The 24,529-nt window shown below is 43.2% G+C and overlaps 2 protein-coding genes across 4 annotated transcripts; one reads left to right on the top strand and one right to left on the bottom strand.

Moving 5' to 3' along the window:
* Positions 1–575: 575 nt before the first annotated feature.
* On the bottom strand, positions 576–17,246 carry pik3cg (phosphatidylinositol-4,5-bisphosphate 3-kinase, catalytic subunit gamma). 2 transcript variants are annotated; one of them, XM_035147078.2, is made up of 24 exons: positions 17,151–17,246; positions 12,513–12,732; positions 12,231–12,402; positions 11,879–12,141; positions 11,433–11,519; positions 11,247–11,347; positions 10,907–11,076; positions 10,600–10,787; positions 10,093–10,200; positions 9,844–9,931; positions 9,327–9,759; positions 9,135–9,233; positions 8,905–9,040; positions 7,302–7,367; positions 6,976–7,119; positions 6,810–6,891; positions 6,335–6,438; positions 5,883–6,029; positions 5,720–5,810; positions 5,419–5,549; positions 4,104–4,215; positions 3,735–3,892; positions 2,875–2,956; positions 576–2,564 (listed from the first exon to the last, which is right to left on the bottom strand). In XM_035147078.2, exons 2-24 carry the CDS (start codon positions 12,723–12,725, stop codon positions 2,365–2,367), a joined length of 3,375 nt encoding a protein of 1,124 aa, XP_035002969.2. In that variant the 5' UTR covers positions 12,726–12,732; positions 17,151–17,246; the 3' UTR covers positions 576–2,364. The 2 variants fall into 2 exon arrangements, with proteins under 2 accessions (XP_035002969.2, XP_035002968.2); XM_035147077.2 differs by lacking the exon at positions 17,151–17,246 and adding an exon at positions 14,341–14,561.
* LOC118101378 (HMG box-containing protein 1) lies at positions 16,350–24,489 on the top strand. 2 transcript variants are annotated; one of them, XM_035147079.2, is made up of 13 exons: positions 16,350–16,458; positions 17,440–17,537; positions 18,214–18,321; positions 18,461–18,680; positions 19,030–19,159; positions 19,346–19,457; positions 19,576–19,685; positions 20,140–20,296; positions 20,379–20,523; positions 20,676–20,800; positions 21,000–21,183; positions 21,278–21,419; positions 21,514–24,489. In XM_035147079.2, the coding sequence occupies exons 2-13, from the start codon at positions 17,447–17,449 to the stop codon at positions 21,529–21,531; spliced, it is 1,542 nt and encodes a 513-aa protein (XP_035002970.2). In that variant the 5' UTR covers positions 16,350–16,458; positions 17,440–17,446; the 3' UTR covers positions 21,532–24,489. The 2 variants fall into 2 exon arrangements, with proteins under 2 accessions (XP_035002970.2, XP_035002971.2); XM_035147080.2 differs by lacking the exon at positions 16,350–16,458 and adding an exon at positions 16,469–17,319.
* Positions 24,490–24,529: the final 40 nt, after the last annotated feature.

The following is a 24,529-nucleotide window of genomic DNA, read 5'->3' on the forward strand; positions in this document are numbered from 1 at the left end:
TGTTTTCTTGTCTATTCGGTGAGCACGCTCGTCACTTGTCAGATAAGCTTCTACAGTAGGTATGATAAAAAAGCTCCCATTGTTTCTACAGTAACAGTAGAGAGAGGCCTGTGGGGAATGAAGAGGATTATTGTCTAATCCATTTAGACTCTCAATGCCCTGTTCATCAAAACATATACATCAGTTCATCGCCATAAAGCAAACTCACATTGAAGAGACTACACTTCACGCCCACTCACACTTTTCTGTTGAATGAGACAGAGAGATTTAAACAAAGAAAGACTTGTGAGTGTAACATAAGGGAATGGGTGGCAGAGGAGGAAGAGGAGGATTGGAGAGGAGGGGAAGATGAGATGGTGATGGGGTGTCAGTCCTAAAAAACGTGTTGCTGTGAGTGAGGGGTTGCAGTGTGGCCCCATCTTCTGGTCAAAGTTGAGTATCACAGTTGATAGAAGGGTCAGAATAGTACTCATGTGAAGATGGGAGCTAGAGGATGTACATTGTTTGAACTTCACTATAAAACGCTGACAATCACTCAGTTTCTTCTGAAAGAAAAACATACAAGAGAAAAAACCTTCACATTCAGAGCACATGACTTTAATTTTCTGATAACACGAAAAGCTAACAAGTTCCAATTATTTCACTTTGCAGAATCGATTGGAAAATATTTACAGGCACAAAAGGCTTCATTTAAAAAACATTCGATCCCTGCGACTCATCAACATAAAAAAAAAAGGTTTTCTGATATTTATTATAGCTTTTATCTACAACTCAGAAAAATAATCTGATTCTCTGAAAATTCATCCATAACCTATGATGATCAATACTTTTCCAGACTTAAATTATGGGTCATCACGTTTGTCTCTTTACTTGTGTCAGTCTCTGCTCAGCTGTGGTTTTACACAAAAAACCTCTGAAAGCTTTAAGGGTTTAAGTTTAACTTAAGTTTAAGTTTAAGCAATATATTCCATAATCTTATTGGAAGTCACTACAGCACTGACCAGCACGTGCTCGATGTCACAAGCCACTGTCACATGACTGTGCCTCTACTGTCTTCCACACTAGTTATAAATTAACATGATTAGATTTGACTGTTAATGTGTTTTTGGAATCAAAATGCCACGAGCACCAAGTTTTTAAGTACATAAAAGAATCCCTGTTGACGGTCAGTGCAAATAAAAAAGATGAATTGATGTATAAATAAAAAATTAAAAAACATTAGAACCAAAAAACACTTCATTAATATTCCATTACCTTCAATATCTGCACAGGGAATCCAACTAATTTAACAATTATTAGCATTTTATTCACTTTAACCAAGTGCTTTTACTATTTAATATTTTTTTTTATTTATTTAACAGACTGACCCTTTAACCTTCAATCTGACCCGGTCACACATAATATATCAGTGGTGAACCTTTGCCTCCCGTTCACTTCCAATGTGTGCGAGCGAGGAGGCGAGTAAAACCTTCGCTTCCTATGGCGAGGCAAGTAGCAGCGTGGCTTCCCATGGAGTTCAACAGTGACAGTGTCCTAACAGTTCTCCCTGGGACAACAGGACAGTGCAGCGCGACTTCAGTGACAATTCAATTAACACCTACCACGTTTTTTAAAAGGAAATTTGGGGGAAGTGTTGTGTTTCATCAGTAAACATTTCGCACTCATTTTATAGATATTGTAAGACTTTGGAAACGAGACTAAAGGAAACTTGGGCAGCAGGTTTAAGATTTAAGATTTTGAGCAAAAGACAATAAAAGATACTATTGTGTGAGCTTGGTGTGGATGTTGGACTTGGTCTAAGCAGTGCAATGAAAACTTTCTCTCCTGTGGTGTTTATGTTCTGCTCTGGTTAACTTCACCACTGAATAGAAGTAAGGCTGGATTACAGGACTTTTAAATACGTGTGACTGTCTGATACATATATATATCTGGTAGTGATGCATTTTACATCAACCAGCAATGATTGGTCACTCCGAGCGGAAGAGGGGCACAACCATGGGAGGAACCAATGGGAGAAAAGCCTTGGAAGCACCCAACAAACACCCAACCTCAGAAGCACACAAGAACAGTTTGCTTGGCGTTCAAGGGAAAGACTACCGTGTAAAAAACAGAAAGAGATGTGTAGTGAGGACATGTGTAATCTCATTGCCACAAGGGGGAGCCATCTGACGGGTCAAAATCCTCCTGAGTCTATCGCTTACAGTTTTTCTATTTTTCCGGTCAGTATGTCAGACTGATGCAGTTTTGGTTCTAAATTGAAATTCTTTATTCAGAGTTCAAATGATTTGGTTGGGATTTGTTCAGATTGGTACACATGGTTTGAAATATGAAAAGGGAACAACTTGAAAACGTTCCCAACTTGAACTAAGTGGATCGTTTGTCCACACCCTGCTTGATCCCCAGCACCAGGTGAACAAACCAGTTGATCTGAACCATCCAGCCCTTCTCCCTGCAAATCTCTATCTGGTCCAGCAGGTGGCGCTGAGCTTCGTCCTCGTTGCGGCCGACAGTCAATGCCTCTCGGATGTACTCGATGTCCTCCTTGCTAGTCAGCTGGGGCATGCCTGTTAATACACAAGAGTTATTAGATTCCATTTCCAGACAGTATCTATCTATTGGTTTATTATTTAATGGCTGAAAAATACATCAGGTTATTATTACATGTATTTGTTCCATTTCAGTCAAAAACAAAAAGTGTCTATAAACAAAAATTGTGATAAAAAACCTTCATCGAAATCTACACATTTTCAACTACAACTATTTGTGATCCAGTTCAGAAACATCGACAATGCTCTCGCTGTAACAAATTTGTGTTGTTCAGCTGTAAAGGGTCACACACACAAAACATGGGCTTTATGAGGAAGGGGGTCTTACCAGTCATCAGCATCATGGAGAAGAGGATGATGAGCAGGTCGGTGTGATGCCGAAGGGCGAGGTAAGCCTTCACACACACGTCCTGTGACAGAGACCGGAAATGTGTAATTATAATAGATATATCCTGTACATACAGACCACTGTAAATAAAGATGGACGACATGACTGATCACCAGAAATGATGCCTGGCTTAGGGTCTTGATCGCCACCTGGTGGCTGGCTGCAGCATAGGTCATGATATTATTATATACATATACGCCATGATTGACAGCTGAGATTGTCTTGCACCGCAGCTCAATTCCCCCGATCACTCCTGCGCAGACTGTGGCGCCAAATGTAAAAGATGCTGGCATTGATATCCAGGATATTCTAGCTTCATTTCTGGGTAGTGGGAGGAAGTGGAGATAAGTCGTCTATCTTTGAGGACAACAGTAGCTAGCTGATTTGGTTTCTTAAAAAGGAGCTACCTATACGTTTTGCAACTGCTAGGAGACTAACGTTAGCATTTTCCCCATTTATCAGTGTAGCAGAAACATCAGCATCAAACTTAGTCCCTTTACTTAGTCGCCAGCAGTGGAAAGCAACACCACTGTTATTTTGCTTCTATTTCTAGAAGCATTATTATGTATATATTACGTGTTATGCAACGATGGCTGAAGGTCAGGACCATCACCACCAACCACCAGCTCCAGGAAGAGTGAAAACCACATTCATTATAGATGACCTATGAAGGCCTTTCTCTGACAGATTAGAAACAATGGTGGATGCATGTTGGTGCATGTGTGAATATATCTGAGCCTGTGGATGATGCTCAACTTATTCACATGAAAAAAATAAAAATAAAATCCTATATTTTTCACCTGGAACTTCTGGAAGTGGGGGCTACTTTTCTTTCCTGACGTTCCCATGACGTACAGGAAGTCTGGTGTGAGCACGAAGGGAACCCACTCCTTATTGATTCCCATGAAGCTCTTATAATTCCCCAGGATGTGACCGAAGTCGATGTGGAAGAGATTCCCTGCAGGAACACAAAGGAAACTAGTTTTCAGTACTTCCTTTAGACCTTTAGAGCTCCATGTTGAATTAATGCATTAAACACAGTGCGTATGAGGCCATAAGGAATGTGTATATCCCTTTAAGACTCAAATAATAGACATTTTTTAATTAGGGGTAAGATTTTAACAATAACTTAAGTCGTCACTGTTACTTAAGTTTAACAACCTCATTACCAGATTCAGTGATCATGATGTTGTCATTGTGGCGATCCCCAATGCCCAGAACATATGTGGCCACACAGTAGCCACCACAGGAATACAGAAACTTCTCCACAGCCTCCTGAAACTACAGAGAAGGAGAGAAAAAAAAAAGAGGTTTTGACGCACAGGAAACCCCCTTTTTAGCGTATTTACCGTGTCTATGAGTAAGAAGAGGAAACGGTGTCTTTGTGCTGTGGTGCTCGACAGCTCGCAGCTGGGCAAATGTGTGAACTAGTGCAACAATGAAAAGAACCACCCTCTTCCTTTAGAACCCTCAATGTGCACGTTATAAAAGAACTGTGCTGTGATATAATAGACAGAAGAACATACTGAAGCACAGAGTGGAGACGCCTTGCAAACTTGCAAAATACAGTGGAACAGAGCTAGAACAACAAAGAACAAATGAGATACAGACACAAAAGGTGCAGGTGTCATGTATGTTGTTTGTGTGTGTGTGTGTGTGTGTGTGTGTGTGTGTGTGTGTGTGTGTGTGTGTGTGTGTGTGTGTGTGTGTGTGTGTGTGTGTGTGTGTGTGTGTGTGAGAGTGTGTCTGTTATGGTGAAGGCGAAAAACCGTGGGTTGTTTCCTTCCTGTGAGTCACACTGCTACTTCCTCTTACGTCTGATAAACTTTCAAAACTGCTCCATCAGCACATTTAAACCATTATATACTATAGAAGGTTTCTGCAGAGTTTACAAGGTAAACTTTTTTTTAAGACCCTAATGAATGAAATTTAACATCTATGTCAAGTACAACAGATATAAAGGAACATAGAACTGTTTACAAAAAACCACAACTAGAGTAAACAAGAGGTGTATGTTTGTAGTTGTATTACAGCGTGCTTATATCTGTATCATTGAGAAAGAACTGCAACAAATGGAGACATTATAAATTACGTGGGCCACCGAGAATAATTTGAAAGCGCGAGGGAGTAAGCCTTAAAAGAAGATTAACATAATTAAGACCTAGGATGTAATATTTGAACATATCTAAGACATTTGTAGGCCTAATATTCAAGTGATTGAATTTAAATTATTAAATTTGAGACATTTTAAGACCCCTCAGAAACCTTGATGATATGATTATAACACCTAACCTCGAAAAGGAATACACACAGATTTACTTCTACTTGAGATGATGAGTAACTGAATGGATGGAAGCATTGGAAAGCCAGCATTTGTGTTTCTAGTCAAAGAATCCTGAAGTTCTTTTGTATACAATATCAACCCAATAATAATTGACGCGTTTGTCTGATTTGCTGAAACTGAAGCCTGAGCGTGTGTTGTACCTTGTCCTCACTGACACACTTGTCCCGCAGCCACTGATTGAGGATTTCATCCTTAAAAGCACCGGTGCTCCCAACGACACTCTGCTGGATGTTGGCAATGGTGTTGGCATCCTTTACGATCTCAATCATACCTACAAAGATAAAGACGAAGAGGTTTTAGTCACATCATTTTGTGCTTTTCTATGCAAAATAAGTATCAGTTCTAGCACTGTTTAGGCACCGGAAGGGTTTATAAAGTATCAACTTAGCACCGGCATCGGAAAAAAACCAAACCACACCCAACCCTGGGAGTATAACCGACCTATTCTGTTTCCAGTGGAGATGCAGCCGTACGGTAACAGGCAGAGATCCAGTGATTCAGTCTCCCAGATTGACTCCATGATCAGCAGAATCTGCAGGGAGAACATGTGTGAATGAATGTGCAAAGAGTAATGGTCTTTGTCTGAGACCAAGTCGCCACTCACCTGCAGGATGAGCATATCCTGTCGGAGGTCGTCTCCGTCTTTGAAGATGATGCCGATGGGGTCTTTGGACAGAGTGGTGGGGTCGGCCCTTTTAAACTGCAGCCACAGCGGCTTCTTCTTAGACGCCATCACTTTGCACTGCTCAATCTGTGTGCACATATAGAGCATTTATTTTGAAAGTCAGTACTATACTCTAGGATATGACGTTCCTAATGTAAAATCAGTTTAGTCCTCTTAGCTACACTGGACTGTAGCCACTTGTTTTAATTTCAGTGGTTATTTCTCATTTTCCCTGAAGTGTTTTTATATGTGATTCCAAACAGGCATCACAGGGATCTTAAGAATTTGAAAAGAAATGTTAAGAAACATATATATAAGAATGCATGTGTGTGTTTATTTGTGTGTGTGTGTGTTTTATCTAATACCAGTATGTGTGTGTATTTGGCTCTCACCAACAGGGCTCCAGCTCTCAGTCCAGGATCATATGGGACCCTGAAACTCTCTGGCAGACCAGACGACTGCAGAATCTCCAGTTTCTGACGCAACTGAAACACCACTGATACACACACGAACACACACACACACACACACACACACACACACACACACACACACACACACACACACACACACACACACACACACACACACACACAAACACACACACACACACACACACACAACCCCACATTCCCACACACACACACACACGTTAGTTTCACTTCCCGAAGGTTATTCCTCTACATAAATCTTTAAAACAAGACAGATACTTCTGCTACTGAACTTCAATATTTTCCCTTTCTTTAGTTTCCATTGCAACATTTCAGCCAGTAACTCATGCACATTATAAAGTAGGAGTGAAAATATCCACTCTAGTTCATATTGCTTAGCTCAGCTCACAGAGCTCAAGAAAGTTGAACTTCTTACCTTGTGCAGTGACGTCATATTTGTCAGCAGACATGGCCTTCATCTCTCGGGTGACTTTCTGCAGAGCCTCCGTAATCTCCACCTTGGAGAGCGTCAGTTCATATTGTGAGTTGCTGAATTAAACCCAAACTGAATTTAAGGAGTCATGTAAAAAAGTCTGACTGACCTGTTCCCTGTAGTCCCTCAGCATGGCCTCCCCGCAGCCTCTGAGGTAGGCCTCCAGCAGGACAGCATACCTCTGCTGGTAGTGCATGGACTGAGCGATCTCACTGCGCAGGAACCAGAAGAGAAAATGACCAATACGCTTACTCTGTGGAGAGAAAGCCAAAACACAGGGAGGACAACAGAGAGGCTGAGGTGAACCAGGATCAAATATAGACACCACAGAGAAACACACACACACACTACAAAGAGTGTGAGACAATGTAAAACCAGACCGACAGACAGACAGACAGACAGACAGACAGACAGACAGATGCTGGGCCTGCCTACCCTCAGAGCTCTCTTCAGCAGGAACCTCACCAGGGCACTGTCATGGTAAGGCTCGAACTTCACCGCCTGCAAGAGACAAAAACACACACACACACACACACCACGACAGGATGAGTACTTTTAGATGGATAGATAGATAGATAGATAGATAGATAGATAGATAGATAGATAGATAGATAGATAGATAGATAGATAAGCTGTAGGCCACCCAGCGGTGCTCAGCTCTGGTACTGGGTTTGGAAGCAGTGAGGAGAATATTAAAGAGGATTTGTCACCAGATGGGAAGGAAGAGTCTTTCATCAAATCCAGTCTGAGGCTGCATCCATACTACTACGTCTACATCTCTGTCCACACAAGCATTTTGCCTCCATAGAAGTTGTAATCCCTGTCCATACTAACACTCCTGAACACGCATATCACATGACCACTCACGTACGGCAGCATTTAACTGCACAACAGCTGTTAGCAAAGACAACAGGGTGAGCAATGCTTGTAATTGATTATCCATGTTGCGTTCTACACTGGTAGCCCAGGCTACTGTCGGTTGTGCTCTTCTAATCAGTTCATCTAATTTCGTTCATCTTCGAGTCCGAGTGAATGTTTGTCCCAAGTTTGAAGAAATTCCCTCAAGGCGTTCTTGAGATATTGTGCTCACAAGACTTGGACGGACAGACGGAAGAACAGCAACCCTAAAACGTAACGCCTCTGTCCACTGGCTGTCGCTGGGTGCGGAGCAATGACAGACAGAGTTACACATATCATACCTGCTCTGAGTCAGTAGTTATTTATGTCCCTCTCTGCACATGTACTGGAAGGAAAACCTCCATGTGTGGCTGACGTGCAGAGGACACAATGACATCAGTATGTTGCGGGTAAGAGTAATTTTCCTATCAGACCAAAAGGCCCCACTGTTTGTCTCAGCGGACAATTCACACTGCTCATGCAAAGTTGACCACAGAGTCAAATATGGAAACACGTCAGAAGACAAACATTGAGCAGGATATTTACTGGACGTAATGCTCCATCATATCATAGGTGCATTTTGTACTGTCCTGTAAGCCAAACCTGTCATCAGTATGTGGTGTGAAAAAATAAACAACGACTTGGTATAACAGCAGCTCAGATGAGAGGACCCAAACTAGAATTTGCTCAAGGAAGTCTCAAATGGTGCCGTGTTAGCACTGGTGATTGGTCTGGTTGCACCTACTTCCTGCCACAGGTGAAAACAAACTCTCTGCCTTGTTTGGATTTATTTAAACCAATCAAAATTGGGTGGTACTAAGCCCAGGATGTAGAGACTGTGCTGCAACAAAATAGTGTCAGGGTGGAACTTGTTTTGCAGAGGCGCGCACTGTCAGTGTTGTTTTCTTCCGGATGGGCGTCATGTGATAGGAGCCTGACGAATCAGCGCTGCCCATCCAGACTAAAACGGCCTGCAGAGTTTTCAAAGTAAATTGGGGCCAGCAGCGTTTCCAAACTTCTCTGTTTTAACAGCTCTAAAACTCCAGAGTAATGTGATGCTTATCTTTAGTAGAGTTGATGTGTTTTTAAATGAAAATGAAGAAGTGTGGTTGAAGCCCAAGCATCAGTAAAAAAGCTTCACCTGTACAAGCTGCAGAAGGTATCTGAGCACATCGTCGTCCTCCAGCGTCTCCAGCTTCCTGACGGCCATGGAGCGAACCTGGGCGTCAGAGTAATGACAGTCGAGCAGCTGCATGGCCAGACCAACATCCAGACCGCTGCAGGGGAACAACACAAACCACGGGTTATGGGAGTCTGCACCGACTGAGGACACAAACACAAACATGGAGGCGGTATGAAGAACCCTGTTACCTGCTGTCCCAAGCACTGCTGCGCTCCAACAGACGGTGTGTCGCCAACACATCCTCCTGCTTCCCCCATCTGACTGAGCCCAGCAGCTTAGGGTACGCCCTGAGGACAGGGAGAGATTATTTTCAGGAAAAAAACACTAATAATATAAAATTTAAAGTCAGATTTCTTTTTCGTGTAAACTAAAAGAAGTACCTGGGGTCGCGCATACACTCGTGCCTGAAGTGCCAGAGCAGCTCTTTGTCCTCAGGACTGAGCGGATGCAGGGGGTCGGTCGCCACAATAGCCTCAAACTGCTTCTTCAGATGGTTCGGCATCTCCCTGTGACCCCGCTCCCCTGCCTCGGCCTCCTCGCCCCCAGCAACTGCGTCCCGGCTCACGTCCCGGCCCTTGGGCAGCACCACAGGGTAGCAGTACTTGTCCAGTAAGATGGCGATGGCCATGGAAGAGGCCTTGTCCGGGTTGGTTGCCGAGGTGAGCTTGTCCGCGTTGATGCTGCTGCTGCTGCTATCCTCGCTCTTCTCTGCCATTTTCCACATGTGGAGGATGAACTCACCCTGGCGGAGCAGCGAGCGGTGGTCGATGAGGAGCAGGTTTACATAGTACAGGAGACGACTCTTGGTCTTTGCTGAAAGACGGACAGAGAGACAGGGATAAGTCTCATTCTGTAAACTATGAGCATAAGAGCCTGCTTCACACGAGGAAACCTCACCATCATGGTTGCCTCCTCCTCCTCCTGTATTGTCCTGGTAAGAGTTTCCCTTGGAGTTCGGTGTCTGAGGTTGTTTCCCACAAACCACCTGGATGAGAAGAAGAATGTAGAGCACGATCATTGTACAGCAGAGGACAGAAATATTAACAATTCAAGCGCAATTTATTCATCGATCTCCCTCACATCACAGCATAAAGACACTAGTTTCTACAGTGGTTCCAAACACCAGCTCTGAACTAGATGTCTGACCTGGAGGTTGAGGCGCGCCCCTTTAGGCAGGTCTTTGATTTTAATGTTGAACTCCAGCCAGCAGTTCCACAGCACCTCTTCATTGAAGGTTTTGGAGGATGTCCTCTCCTGAAAGAATAAATTCAGGGTTAAACTCTCTGCCGTCCAAACAAAGCTCTGAATGGGTTTTAAAGCGGTACAGTACAAAAACAACACAGTCAGTGCTTCATGAAATAGATAGTTATAAAACTAACATAGATCTAAGACAGATGTAATTAGCCGGATCTAGAGTTTAGATTTTTGATGGATTCAAGGAAACAAAATGTATTGTTCACCATGGTTACACCTACGTAAGAGATCTTGTCTTTTCTTTTTTACATCAGATCCCTTTTAAATATTAAAAGGGAATACAATGAAACAGGAAGGAGCTGCCACAGTGTTGTTGCTGATCTTTTTGTGTTTTTTCTTCTCTTTTGTGTGCTTCGAAGTTCCTTAAAATGCCGTACATGTACTTTCTGTTTTGTTTACCTGGGCTAAAAGCTGCTGGCCGTGGAAGATGCTGGCCTCTATGAAAACAATTAACTCTGGGATCTTGGGCAGTGATGGGATGTCGATGCCCAGCACCTTCACTCTGAACTTCCTGTTACAGTCCCACATGGAGATGGTGAACACTCGCTCATGGTCCTTCTCATCGATGGTCAGCTGCTCGTGGGTACCTGATGAAGGAAAAGTTAGAAGAAAAGTTTAGGGGTTTGGTCATATATCACTAAATGGAAATAAGAGATACTGAATATCACACACAAATAACTCAGTATTTGTGTGTTCGAGTTGTTACCTGCGACACCGGTGCAGTCATCCACCTGGGCCCAGTCCTCCTTGTGGACCAGATCCAGATCAGGATCAGGCTGCGTCTCCAGAACCAGGTGGATCTCCTCGCCATTCTTCAGACACTGACGGATCCAGTTGAAGCTCTGCAGTGGTTTGTCCCCGTACAGATACTCCTCCCTGTGTAAGCAGATGCTGGACATGTTACTTTCAAAGTTGAAAAGTAAAATAAAAATAGAACTACCATCAGGATAATCAAATCAATCACTGTTTCACTTTCAGAGCAAAAACTGATTAGCTGCACCGAAGCAGCTCAGGTGTGATTCCAGATGTTTTAGCATCTCACATACCTGCCACACACACGTAGCACATAGTCCGCTTCACACACGTCTTCAGGGATGCCCAGCAGAGGTCTTTTATTTGCCAACTTGACGAAAAAGCTCGACAACACCTGATGAAGGATGGAGCAAAGAAAACAGGTTTAAGAAAAGAGAGCGGTAAACACATGAGCAGAGTGCATCACTACATCTGTCTACCTGTGCCGGTGTGTCGTCGATGGAGACCTTGATGGTCTGGCTGGCTGTGGTGATGTGGATCACCACCAGGATGTGACTGTTACTGACCTGAGGTGTGGAAAAAAACAATGGAACAAAGTAACAAATAATGAAAAGCCTGGATACAGAAACAAAGTATAAAAAGTAAAAATTCAATAAACAAAGAAAAATGTGAGGAAATAGTCAGTTGATAAATCAGTTTCATTCCTCAGCTGATTAAAGGAGTTTAAAATGATGGATCACATGCTGTAATTTCTTTTTTGTAATATGTTACATATCGACACATATTCCAGCTTTGAATTAATTTTAGAAAATACAACAAAATTAATTCTACATGTGCCATGACTAAAAACATATTTGGGAACAACTGCACTATATTCCAGAGGTTATTCATAAATTGTTTATTCAAATAAGAAAACCACACATACTTTGCTGAGCAGATGCTCGGGCAGGGGTTTGCGGGTCACCCAGGGGTCCATGGAGTAGAGTTGCGCTTCACGGTTGGACAGCTCGATGCGGCGCGGCGTCAGCAGCTTTCTGCGGGTGAACTCCAGCTCGTCGTCGTGTACGTTGCTGACATCAGTCACGTCGTAGCCAATCAAGTAGTTCAGGTAGCGCTGGTACTGCATGGCCTCATCCGAGGGCTGGGGACGGGGCACCAGCTGGATCCGCCCCACGTCTTTCTTCAGGGCTTTACAAACACAACAGACACACGTTCACAGCAGTACAGTTACAGGCTCACTGTGCAGGAGTGAAAACATCAACGTCACTGGTCAGTACCTCTCCAGTAGCGAATGCAGTCGAGCGTCTGGAACACCTGGTGCTTGTCGTAGATCTCACACACGTTGCCTTTCTTCTGGTAGAGCAGGATGCAGTGGTCGGGAGAAAACCGCTGGTAGAAGTCAGGGCTGATGTTGGAAGTCACCGCCTTCAGCCAAACCTGAGCTTTCACCTGGGAGTCAGGAAACGTGCAAATAGAGAAGGCGTTTAAAGCCACTACGATCATCTCTGTAACATCCATAAACACATGATCATCAGTATTGAATCGGCGAAGTGGCAGACCTGTTCCACTGTCCAGTTCCCAGCGACCTCCAGCTGCAGACTGTCAGGGCTGATTCCGGCCCACGCCACCGTGGGCAGGACGAACTCGATGGAGATCTGGTCCATGGAGGCAGTGGAGGATGACGAGATGGCCTTCTTTCTCCTCCTCCTCGGGATGTCTTCTCGCGGGTCTATAGGCTCTTCGTCGCTCACCTGGGTCTGCTGCTCGTCCATCGCCTAGCTTCAGGGGGACAAGAGACAGCAGAAACAAAATGAGACACTCTTATGCTTTTTACCATTAACCTGTGACCCTGTGTCCATCAAGTGTAAAAATACGAGACGGATCAAAATAAGAAGAGTAAAGAAGATGATGACGTAATCCGATCTGTGACCTCTGACCTTCTGGCCTCTGTTTCAGACAGCAGGTTTACTGAATAATCAGAGTTTGTTAACCCTGAGACGAGGGAAACTCTGGGTTTTCTTTTCCAGCAACTGAAAGATGATTGACAGGACAGCCCCTTCAAAGTAAAATTAAAACTTCTTCAACACCCTGCCTCCTCTATGGTAACAGATGGGACATGGACTGAACTCAGGGTTATTTGATGCTATATATGGGGTGAAACGTCACGATAGACCGCTGAGACTGACTCGCAATTTGTCGAGTGCGTGTATCAGCAGGACCTCAACACTGGGGCTTGCAACCCAATGTTACCTCTTTTATGATCAATCAATCATGAGTGTAAGCACAGAGACAACGACCTCTTACATTCAAAACGTCCACATCATGGCTTCATCCTAAAAATAAAATCTACACGGCCTTTATAACAATGTGAGACATTAGAACATCTGTCAGGTCGTCCGTCAGTTCCCCTGCACTGAAACAATAATTAATAGATCCATTCATAGATTTAAAATCATTTCTCATGGTCACACTGATGGCATCTTCCTATCATATTGTATTAAAAAACGAATTATCTTTATTTACCAGTAGCCATTGGGAATAGCACGATTAAAACGCTATCCATTTTTTCCCCCTTCATCATACATGTGCTTAACTCCGAGTGAAGTTGATGGAGCTGACTCAGATCAGCTGATCTGGAGGATGTCAGAGTTCACAGTCAGAGTCAGAGTCTGTTAACCCGGCTTTCAGGATATGGACGAACAGAAATAAACTGTATTCATGAGAGTGTGAGTGCACGGACAAAGAATCTGATTGAAGCAGCGTCTGTTTCTGCTCTCTTAAGTCTTACTGCTGAAACAGGAAGCTGAGGTGGGATATAAATAGTGATTCAAACTATTTACAACACGGCTGTTATTTCCATTATTGATCAATCAGCTGATTATTTTCTCCAATAATCTTTAAATTATAACCATCATAATTGGTCTGGCCAACAATTCAAATCCCATACATCCAATAATGATTGAACAGATTATTCATCTATTTTTAACAGTACAATTGTATGTATAATTATATATATATTTTAACTAATCAGGAACATTACATGATCAACAACACTACTGACAGCATCGTTAAAAGTGACTTTTCCCCTCTGATCACAGGAGGATTCATGACTGGAGTTTGGCTTCTTTCTTCAACCAGAGGAAGTTTAGACAAGCAGGAAGCAAAACTCGACGCAGCCTGGATGTGAGTGGAAACTACAGCCTGAACTACAGACTGTGGTTTGAAACACCGTGTCTGTAAACCGGTGTCCGTGTCTGCTGGTAAAACAACACTGACACAACACTGACAGGAGCAAATACACTTTAAACCCCGGTGAGCCTGTGGGACTGTGTAACGGTATCTGCCATAATAAGGCGTCGCTTTAACTACATTCACTTTATGACTCACCAATGAAGGCGGACACAGAGGCCGAAGAAACCCCGACGAGTGAGCCCGAGTGTCGGCATTGGTGCTACATGAAGAGACCCGGAGCACAGAGGACAAGTTTGGAAGTCTCAGTCCGACTTCAGGAAACTCAGCGGCTTCCACTTCACCGGTGTAGTGTCGAGTTCCGTCCGCCCGCCGAGAAGTGCCTGCACCTCGCGGGAGCGCGCACAGCCACCCGCGGAAAGCCGCCACCAGACGGGATCATCACTATGGCAACGTGCTGGTTATTTACTATATCATCTCGTTTGTCGGTGTTTATTCATGATGATAAATGACCCTTTTGTTCATGAATGTTTAGACTCATCCATGATTTATTAGACTCATATATTTATATGTTTTTACACGATATTTACCAGTCTTAATTCCATTCATATGTTTCTATACTCCTTACACTTAAGTCTTATTATCCTAACACCTAAGTATTGCATGTTACTTATTACTTGCCTATTTTGACTCTTGCTGCTGTAATATCGCAAATTTCCCCATTGTGGGACTAATAAAGGATTATCTCATTTTATCTTATCTTATCTTATCTTATTTTTATCTTGTGATTGGTCTGCTCAGTCAATAGTCAGACTTCATTGGCGTTAAAATGTCGAAAACTTCCAAACTGCGTCAGTCAAATAAAGCCTGAGCTAAAACACATGTTTTCTTATCACACTTTGATCTAAGTGTCGTTATCTAGTGTTGACGTGCTGAGAGTGTGACTGCCATGTAATCCAGATGAGTGTTACATGTATGAAACTCTCAATATTGCAGCACAAGATATCAGCTGGTATACAGTAGTGCGTATGTAGTGTTGCAGCTCCTCACCGTGGCCACCAGAGGGCGGTGGACTCGATCTTTAGATAACCCTTAAAGATTATAGACTGATTCCACTGTCATCATGTGACTGGGGACAGGGCCTCTCAAATGGGAACCATCTGTTCCACACCAAGCAACTTTTAGTGTTACTTAAACCCTAATAGATTTTATTAACTTCAGTGCACTGAATTATCAGGTGAGATAAAGTGTATGTATCAATGTCATATCTCCCTTTTGTCAGTTGATACTTTGACTCTTTTTGCTCATGTGATTACTGTAATTGCTTCGACCTGACTGCTTGTTATTATAACAATACTTTTTACCCACCACTGAAAAAAGCAGAGGCTGTTGTTTACTCTTCACCTCTATATTTACTTTATACAGTGGTTATGAGTGTGAGTCACGGAGAAGTGTTATTAACCAGGTTATCTAGCTCCAACTACCTGTTTTACTAGTTACACTGGACACATGGCCACACAGCTAAAGGCTATTTGGCTGCTGCTGCAGATATCAGCAATATGCATACCTGCATTTCCCCTTTTTCTCACGCATGCATCGCCTGAGTTTATTGCCTTATTGTTTTTGCAATGCCTCTGTTATCACTACACTAAACACTTGCATGCTCTGTTTGCTTTCTGTCTTGAATATGTGCTGTGTCACATTAGCTCTTTAAAGAGCTGTCATCTGGAACAAGTCTGCTTTCTGTCCCCAGAGTCCGAACTAAACATGGAGAGGCAGCGGTCAGTCTCTCTCTCCCCCAGAGAACTGCAGGTCCGCTGCAGATCTTAAAGCCCTTCCTTTGAATCGATGCCGAACACTTCATCAAATAATTACACATTTCTTTCACTGCACTGTTACCGTCACCCTTATTTCTTATTTCGTTTATTACTTATTCTCCATGCAAAACTTTCTTTTGAAATGCCTCTTATACCCTGCTGGCTCTTATGTTGTCTTTTACAATTTGTCATGATGCCTTTTTACATTTCATCTAAAACCCTTTGTTGCCTTGTTGTTGAAATGTGCTACGCAAACAAACTGGCCCTGCCTTATATATTATTTCTACATGTTTGTTTTTTCCTGTGAGCTACTTTCTGTTTTGCTTCCATCGCTTGAACCCACCCTGTGTTTTATTGTTGTGATGAAGAGAGCAAGCCTGCGCCGAACTGGCCAATGAGGGCGAGGGGCACCGTTGACCGGCATCAGGTGCGGCCAATGGGATCGCCGGGGGAGTTGTGTTTACACCCGCCCCCTTCCCCGTACAAGGCGACTGTTTTGGTGAGTTGAGGAAAGTTCATTGAAATCGTTTGTGGCTTTAAACGCGTTGAATGTGACGAGTGTTCGCCGCAGATGACAGATTAGTCTTTAAACTCGACCCGGGGACGATGAGCGGAAGCTGTCAACGTGTGGTTTGGGTCGTAAACACGTCCTCGCTCCTCGTCGCGCAGCTTCATTGTTGTTAGCTGCTGGTTTCGTGCTAACTGGCTCTGCGCGACAAGATGGCTCGTCTGTTTTTAAAAAAAGTGTTCGCTCGTGTTTCCCCCCCACGCTCGCAACCGCAGACACGTCGGTGACTCGTCTGTTACATTCAATAAAAGGGTTTGGGCTGGCTGTCGTCGACGAAACTTCAGCTTTCAGCAGCACTTTTTGGTTTTCTCGCTTGCTTTGTTTTGAAGTTTGACAAAGTGCAGAAACGTGGCGACAGCTATCTCTTGTTATCAGTGTATCACGTCACAGCAGACATGTTGTTCTCTGTGGTTAATGTGGTGCGTGTTTGACTCGTTCGCATCCGCTGACTTCACACGTATCGTCGCTTGCCCGTCCGCGTTGAATGAATGAGCTTCGTCTGCGCGTGCGCACGGAATCTGAAAGTTTATAAACAAGAGGGAGTCACATGACGACACATTGCGAAATAGATCAACACGCTCCCGTCGCCGTTTGAAACGCGACTGTTTCACGGCGGTGTTTACCTGAAGTCCACATCCCCCGGATCGATGAACGCCATGGATCTTTGGGAATGTGTCTAAACTTAGATGGCAGCCGGCCCACTGTGACCCCTGTGTCCCCGCGTCACCCCCAAACCATATACCGCTCCCACAGGATCATGTTCCCCCTCGTCTGTGTGGGTGGGAAGTTTATGTGAGGATTTTAATGTGTAGATTCACCTTCCCAGCAGATCAAGTGCTCTAAAGTATTCAAAAATATGAATTTACATCTAAAAGCAGGGTAGTGTATAATCCAGCTCTCTGCGTGTTTCAGTGACATCATGGTGTGGGAGGTGGTGACCCCAGCTGTGCTGTCCGGCGACCCCAAAAACCACAAGGTCCGGGAGCCAGAGCTTCAGGCTGAACACACGGGTAAAACATCTGCACTGCATCATTCAGGACATAAATCTATTGATGATGTACTTCAGTAAGTCAGAGTTGCACTTTTATAAAGTTTGGCGACTCACAAGAGACAGAGAAAAACAAGAGAATGGTTAAACTCGAAGTAGCAGAAGCTGAGATATTGAGACCAAACCAAAGTGTGAGGTAGGATCCTACACTTCTCAGTAGCTTCTTTTGATAGACCCTCCCTGGCTACATCTGACTTTCATGGTCATAACACTGATACATAATTAGTCTTTTCTCCACCCCTTAACTATGAAAGCTTCTCCAGAGTTACAGAAAACAAACAGTAAAGTAAACATTGTAAAACAGGTTGAGTTTCCCCTTTGACTTCTAATCTTGTAAAATAGAAAAAACTCTTGTTTGCAAGCCTATTTTTCTGAATTATCAATAATAACTTAACAAATAATTCGTATTAATAATATTATAATAAGTTTTAGAAAGTTGTTCATGTTTTGCTGCTTGTTCTTCTATTATTCAGTGTGTTTTAATATTACTTTTCCTTATTATAATACTAAAACCTTGCTATTCTAGTCAGTGAATCAAAATTTGTATTTAAAGGCTAACCACAGTTAAAACACAAATTCAACGTGTAAAAGTTTCCGATCATGTGAGCTAACTCCTGTTTCTCTGTTCTCACTTTCAGTAGTGATGACGGATTTAGAAGGAGACCAGTCACATGAGCTGCTCCGCTGTGACGAGCACTTCCCCTCCTCACCTGGCGGCCCCACCAGTGACAGCCACATGGAATATGGTACATAACACAGCAGCAAACACTAGGTTTCACACAGCAGGTGAAATAATATTAAGATGAATGTGGGCTCGCGTGTTTCTCAATTCTGGAATAGTTAGTGAAGCAAACTTTTCACCGGGTGTTTGCTTTCTCTCGCCAGATGACCTTCCAGATTTACAGGAGGTTCGGGAGGAGGCGGAGCCAACCGCGCCACCTGTTTACCAGGTGGAGGTGGGTGTGTCCCACCAGTGTGTCCCACCAGGAGGTGCATACGCAATGGCACACAGCCCACAGCCTCCTGACACACGCTGGCTCACGCAGCTGGCTCACATCGCCACCGGGCCCCAGAGCCCTCTGCTGCAGGGGTCGCCTCACAGCAGGTACGTGCACTTTGTGCTACAATTTGAGTTCTATGGAGAAAAAGTATTGACGTTACTTCATACCTTCAAATTGACTTTTAGCTCAAAACTTATTTTTGCTTTAAACATTTTGGTACTGGTTTTTTTCTAAATATTCCTGATAAGACTAATTTTGCCATTCTTATTATACTATCCCTTTGTTTTACCACTAAGTACTTGTATCGCGTCTCCCCCTCCACAGGTCTTTAAGAACAAAAATAGCACGGCTTTAGCCAGGATTTTAGACAACTGGGGTCAAGAGTCCAAACTTCCACCGTGCAACCCCAGGCTCCTTCTGACCTTCCAATTTACAAGTCTGTGTCATTTGCAGCTCCTCTCTGGTCTGCATCTCCAGGATCAGCAGTGATCTACATTCCTACGCCCGGCCTCCTCCTCCTCCTCTCCCCAGCAGCTCCCTGTCGCCCCCTCGAGGCCACGGGAGGGAGCGTCGACACAGCAGGGTAGAGCTCATGTTTGCCTGCTTCCTTTTGTTTGTTTGTTTCATCCCCACTCACTGCCACTTTATACAATATCTGTGGAGCACCACTCCTTCCACCTGTAATTATCTTCAGAGGTTTGAACACATGGTTCTTTTCGGCTCGGAGGCAGTTCTGTGTTGACAATGCTTCTCTTTCCTGTTTCCACAGACGAGCAGTGAATGTGGCTCTGCCGTGTCAACCAGATCCTCTCTCTCCGATGACGAAGACATGGGCTGGAGCTTCTCCTGGCCCCCCACCGCCTGGCACTGTTTTCTCAAAGGTACACAGAAACAAACACACATGTATACACTGGAAAAATATGTACAAGAACATCGCTGTATGGTATTATATCATCTGTGTCATATACTGAATGGGTGACTGCTCTTTTCTGCCATCAGGCACTCATCTGCGTTTCCACAGTGGCCGTAACGTGGAGTGGCAGGAAGCTGAGGAGTTGGATTCTGCTGAGAAAGTCTCTTCCAATAAGCAGCAGTCCAGATCTCTGAAGGTACATTATGCAACAAGTCTGTGGACCACACTTGAGCTGTTTTCAGACGGATACTCCAGAGAATGTCCAAACAACGGAGTCCCGCCTGTCATCTGTTATACATTTAAATATAACAGATCTTTGTGTTCTTAGTAAGAGGTTGTGCAAAGCAGTCCTGAAACACACAACCAGAAGCACAACAATATAAAGTTACCCTGTGTACAGTAGAGAAATCCAGCTAGCTGCCGAGCAGGCTCACACGATGGCTGCATTTCTTCTTAATTCTCTGCTCTGGACGCCATTACTGACTACATCTTTACAAAATATGTATCCTATATTGATGTTTTAAGTCTCACATATATCACTTAAGAAAAGCATCTCCAGCGTTCTATGTAATTTGGGCAGAAGAATAACTTAGTTGTAAAGCTGTATGTATATATTGGCTGTATAAAAAACCCTGCTCCTTCTTTCACAGAGTTACGGCTCTGAGGGTCTGCAGCTGGTGGAGCGCTCGGAGGCGGTGTTGTCTGGTCACGCCGTCCTACAGCTGACCTTTGACCCCGGTGCATTTGGACATGTGCCTATGACCGCCAGGTGCCAACTCGACCACCCCTTCTATGTGAAAAACAAAGGTAGGAGTGATGCCGACATAAACACTACATCTGCTTCGCTAAAATGACTTCTTTACACGTTGTCCGTCCTTCTGTCCATCAGGATGGTCATCCTTCTACCCGAGTTTGACTGTGGTGCATTATGGGATACCATGTTATGAAATGGAGGTAGGAGACGTTTGCCTGCCTCCAGGACACAGAGATGCCAAACACACGGACGACTCACTGGTCTTCGACGCCTTTAGGAGGTACAATAGACCCTTTTTAGTCTTTTTACTGAAAATGATTAAGTGTTGTTTGCTTTTCAAAACCCCAGAAAGCAAAATAAAGGCCCACTGCCAATCACCAGATTGATAATTGTGTGTTTAAAGACCTGGGTTTGTGTGCGACTCTTTCTCAGTCACGACTTCACTCCTCTGGACTCCTCTGCGGTTTACGTGCTGAGCAGCATGGCCAGACGGCGGCGAGCCTCCCAGTCCAGCGCAGGAGCCGTTTCTCCAGACAGAGACGCGCCACATGGTGGAGGTACTGTGTGAATAAGCAGAGACATTAAGTACATATAAAATATACACAAATAGTAAGATATAAAAGCACTGGAGCCCTGTTGAGGATAAAGTTAATGAGAAAGAAAAGAGAATGTAGTAAGTGGTGATTGTCAGCTCAGGGTTTAAAAGGGATTTTTAACAATACCTTTGTCTTACGTGAATCTGTTTGAATCCTACAGAAGCCCAGAGTCCCAGCCACGCCCGCTCTCCTCATCAAAAGCCAATCAGGGGCCAGTCTGCCGGTGCACAGGGAGGAAGCAATGCCCCGCCTGTTAAGTGCAAGCGGCCGATGAACGCCTTCATGCTGTTCGCCCAGAAGTTCAGGGTGGAGTACACGCAGATGTACCCGGGAAAGGACAACAGGTAGGCGTGCTCTGTGATGTGTGTGGTGAAGCCGCCAGGTGGATACATGTGTGTTTAATGTTAATGTGTGAGTGTGTGTGTGTGTGTGTGGTAGAGCGATCAGTGTCCTTCTTGGCGAGCACTGGAAGAAAATGCGAAGTGAGGAGCGGCGGGCGTTCACAGTACAGGCCAAAGCCCTCGCAGACGAACAGAAAAGACTCAACCCGGACTGCTGGAAACGCAAACGAACCAACTCTGTAAGGACACACAGACACACACACACTAACAGACACACACACACAGTTTGTTTTGTGCTGCATTTTAATTCAATTCCTCCTCTTTGCCTAACAGGGTTGTCAGGGAAATTAAGGCCACGGAGATGAAAAGAGGACACATATAGGACAAATATGACAAAGTGACAAAGAAAAGAAAAACCGTGCTCAACCTAATACTTTGCTTCGATATAAGATTTGATTAACAGACTGGCCTTGATCTCCCAAAGCGAGGATTTACTTCCGCTTTTTTAAAAAGATTCTCACAAACCTTGTCTCGGTCAAAACGAGAGGCAGTGTCTGCTTTCAAAAAATGTCCCCTTCCTCTCACTTGCTTTTAGAATGTACATTATATTCTTACGGTGAATGAAAACAAGGTGACTCCATCTTCAGTCAGGACACTTTACCAAACTAGATGAAGACGCAGATCATCAGGGTTCTTGCTACAACTGGAACTCCACAAATGATTACAGGAATGTGACAAGAATATTAAATTAAATAAGTCTGATGATTTTAAGTCTCTCATGCTTGGGTGGGCGTTGTGGTGCTGTAGCATTTAAGTCGAAAATGTAGCAATTTTCCCCAAATTGTACTTTATATACAAAGAAATATACAAAATATTTACCGCTTTTTTTACTTGCAATTGGTGTATTTCACAAGAGTTAACATTTTAACTTTGTTTTCATGTAATTCATCCTGAAAAATGTAATAATTAAATTAGAACGACACTCAGTAAAGCTCATACCTCCGCCAAGGCCAAACAAAATATAACAAAAATAAAATTCTGCACCAAAACTACAACCTATGAAACCACATGTGAATCCCCTAGGTTGGGATTTTTTATTGGATCTGCGCCAAATTCAGCAAACTCTTGAGATATCAGTCACCTGATGCCGGGTTATTTTCATCAAGATCCATGAATGATTCCCTGGAGAATTGGTTTAAATAAAAATCCCGGATCCATCCCTTTGTCCAGATCTGCACCAACATTTAATTGGTTCTCTCTCGCCCCATTTCCTACTCTTCCTCCAAACTGACATCAGTTCAGTAGTTTTGTGTAATCGTGCTCACAAACCTACAAACAAATGGACAGTGGTGAAATCATAACCTCCTTGGCGAAGGTAACACGAGTACATCACAAATCCTCGACTGGCTTACAGGCTGTATTTACCTCAACTTCACAAATAATCAGGCCTTAAAATATAGACAGTTTAATCAGTTTAAATGCTTTTGTAAAAAAAAAAATCTCCATCTAGCTCTGATCTGTTTTGAATTTTTAACATTGAAAGCCTTTCTAGCGGATCAGGATTCAGAATGCCTTTACTTACCTTTAGAAGGCTTTTATTTTGAAAAAGGAGTTTCCTGTGTGAAATGCAGTGTAATGAGAAAGTGGCTGTTGTGGAAATGCTGATAATGCCAAAAGTACCACAATCGCCATTGTAGTACAGGTACTATTAACATCATTTCCCTCCAAATGGTCGTTAGCCAAATCGTTAGCTCCATGTTACTGCCTTCTCATTGTGCCATAATAACATGTTTTTAATGTGTTCTGTCAAAGCTTGTTTGTGTATAATCAAAGAAACATGAATGCAGGAGAGGGTTCATGTTTCTCACAGCTTCATAAAAAGCTTTATTTAAGAAGTGTTCAGAGAAATATCATCTACCAGCGTCAGACTGGTCAGAAAAACAACTTTGACTTTCAGTGTCAAAATAGTACAAGATAATTTAAAACCAGTTGTAGCACTTTTCAGTTCTGAACAGACAGAGCTGATTAGATAAATGATGTGGAAACAAATTTGTCGAAGCTGTTTATGTATTTGTCATATTTAAAAAGAAATCTATTTTTTGTGTGTATTTGAATCGAGGTGTTTTGGTGTTTTGGATTTTTTAAGGTCAGAAAAGCAACAGACAGTCATTCTCATCTCTTTAAAACTCAGCATTTCAATTTGTCACAACCCCCCTCCCTTGGTTGAAAAGATGGAGGGGAGTGTTGCTCTCAGAGCTCTGAGGAGTTGGGACTTATTTTGAGCTTGAAACAAACTGTTGCACACAAAGAGTTTTTAAAAACAGACACAGTTGAGGAGCTGTTAGAGTAATTAGACGATAATACGACAAGACAGCCCTGGGCCCTCGAGGACTTACTGGATATTAGGCTTCTGACCACCGACTGTCTGTCTGAAGATCTGTCTAAATGCCTGAAAAGTAAGACCCAGGACTAAGAAAGCGAAAACACGTTGAGTAAAATGTTTCCTTTCATAAAAACCCAGCGTCGTTAAAGTGATAGTACATGTACCTCAAATACTGAGTCGATACTCATGGTGTGCAACATGGTGTGACTGTATGAATCTGTGTGTTCATGTGTGAAGGCAGGAATCTGCTTTGGGTTTCAATCGTAGACTGTTTATAAAGATGGACGACATGATGGCTCCCTAAAAGTGAAGCCAAAGTGTCTGGATTGCCCCCTGGTGGCTGGCTGCAGTAGGTCTTAAATCATGCCTCCTAGATGTTAGTGGAGGGGACATGAGGCAAACTAAAAAGTCAAAGATGGTTTCTGTCATTTTTAGTTATCACACTGATGTTTGTTCATTTTGGTTTTCATCAGTTAATTGATGCTATGAAAACAGGGTGAAACTGGCTTTGAATGACATCAGAAGCACAAAATGGCAGCATCCGTATCCCAGATGTTTGACGCCCATCTTTATTCACAGTCTGATTTCAATGCTTGAAAAAAAAAATTGTTTTTACAGAAAAAAAAGAATATTTCCAGAATATTTCCAGCGCTCACTCTCACTGCATAACGAGGTTTATTCTTAATGCACTATATACACTTTATCTTTTGTGACTGCTACAGTATCACGTGTCATGACAAATATTAATATGACTATACAGAAATATATATATTTTTTGGTTCTGACTTAATCTTTGTTACGCTTTCATGGTTGTGCTTTGATTATTTGACTTTTGTATGTCGTTGTGATCGTGTCGTGTACAGGTCCATCAGGGGAGACAATGCAATATATTGTATTATAGTATAAATAAAAGCATGAGAAATTTATTTCCTTTTTTGTCCTGCCTGTATTTTCTTGTTTCAGACC

The sequence above is a fragment of the Hippoglossus stenolepis genome, chromosome 22 (assembly GCF_022539355.2).
Source record: "Hippoglossus stenolepis isolate QCI-W04-F060 chromosome 22, HSTE1.2, whole genome shotgun sequence".
NCBI classification, from domain to species: Eukaryota; Metazoa; Chordata; class Actinopteri; order Pleuronectiformes; family Pleuronectidae; genus Hippoglossus; species Hippoglossus stenolepis.

What these genes read in the sequence shown, in the direction of transcription:
- pik3cg (XM_035147078.2), bottom strand. Translation starts at nt 12,725, where the DNA reads ATGGACGAGCAGCAGACCCAGGTGAGCGACGAAGAGCCTATAGACCCG. An exon ending in CCCACTTCCAGAAGTTCCAG is followed by an intron (nt 2,957 to 3,734) that starts GTGAAAAATATA and finishes TCTCTGTCACAG; the next exon opens with GACGTGTGTGTGAAGGCTTA. An exon ending in CTCCATGATGCTGATGACTG is followed by an intron (nt 2,565 to 2,874) that starts GTAAGACCCCCT and finishes GTGTATTAACAG; the next exon opens with GCATGCCCCAGCTGACTAGC.
- LOC118101378 (XM_035147080.2), top strand. Translation starts at nt 17,198, where the DNA reads ATGTGTCTAAACTTAGATGGCAGCCGGCCCACTGTGACCCCTGTGTCC. An exon ending in GCTTCAGGCTGAACACACGG is followed by an intron (nt 17,538 to 18,213) that starts GTAAAACATCTG and finishes TCTCACTTTCAG; the next exon opens with TAGTGATGACGGATTTAGAA. An exon ending in CAGGGGTCGCCTCACAGCAG is followed by an intron (nt 18,681 to 19,029) that starts GTACGTGCACTT and finishes TGTCATTTGCAG; the next exon opens with CTCCTCTCTGGTCTGCATCT.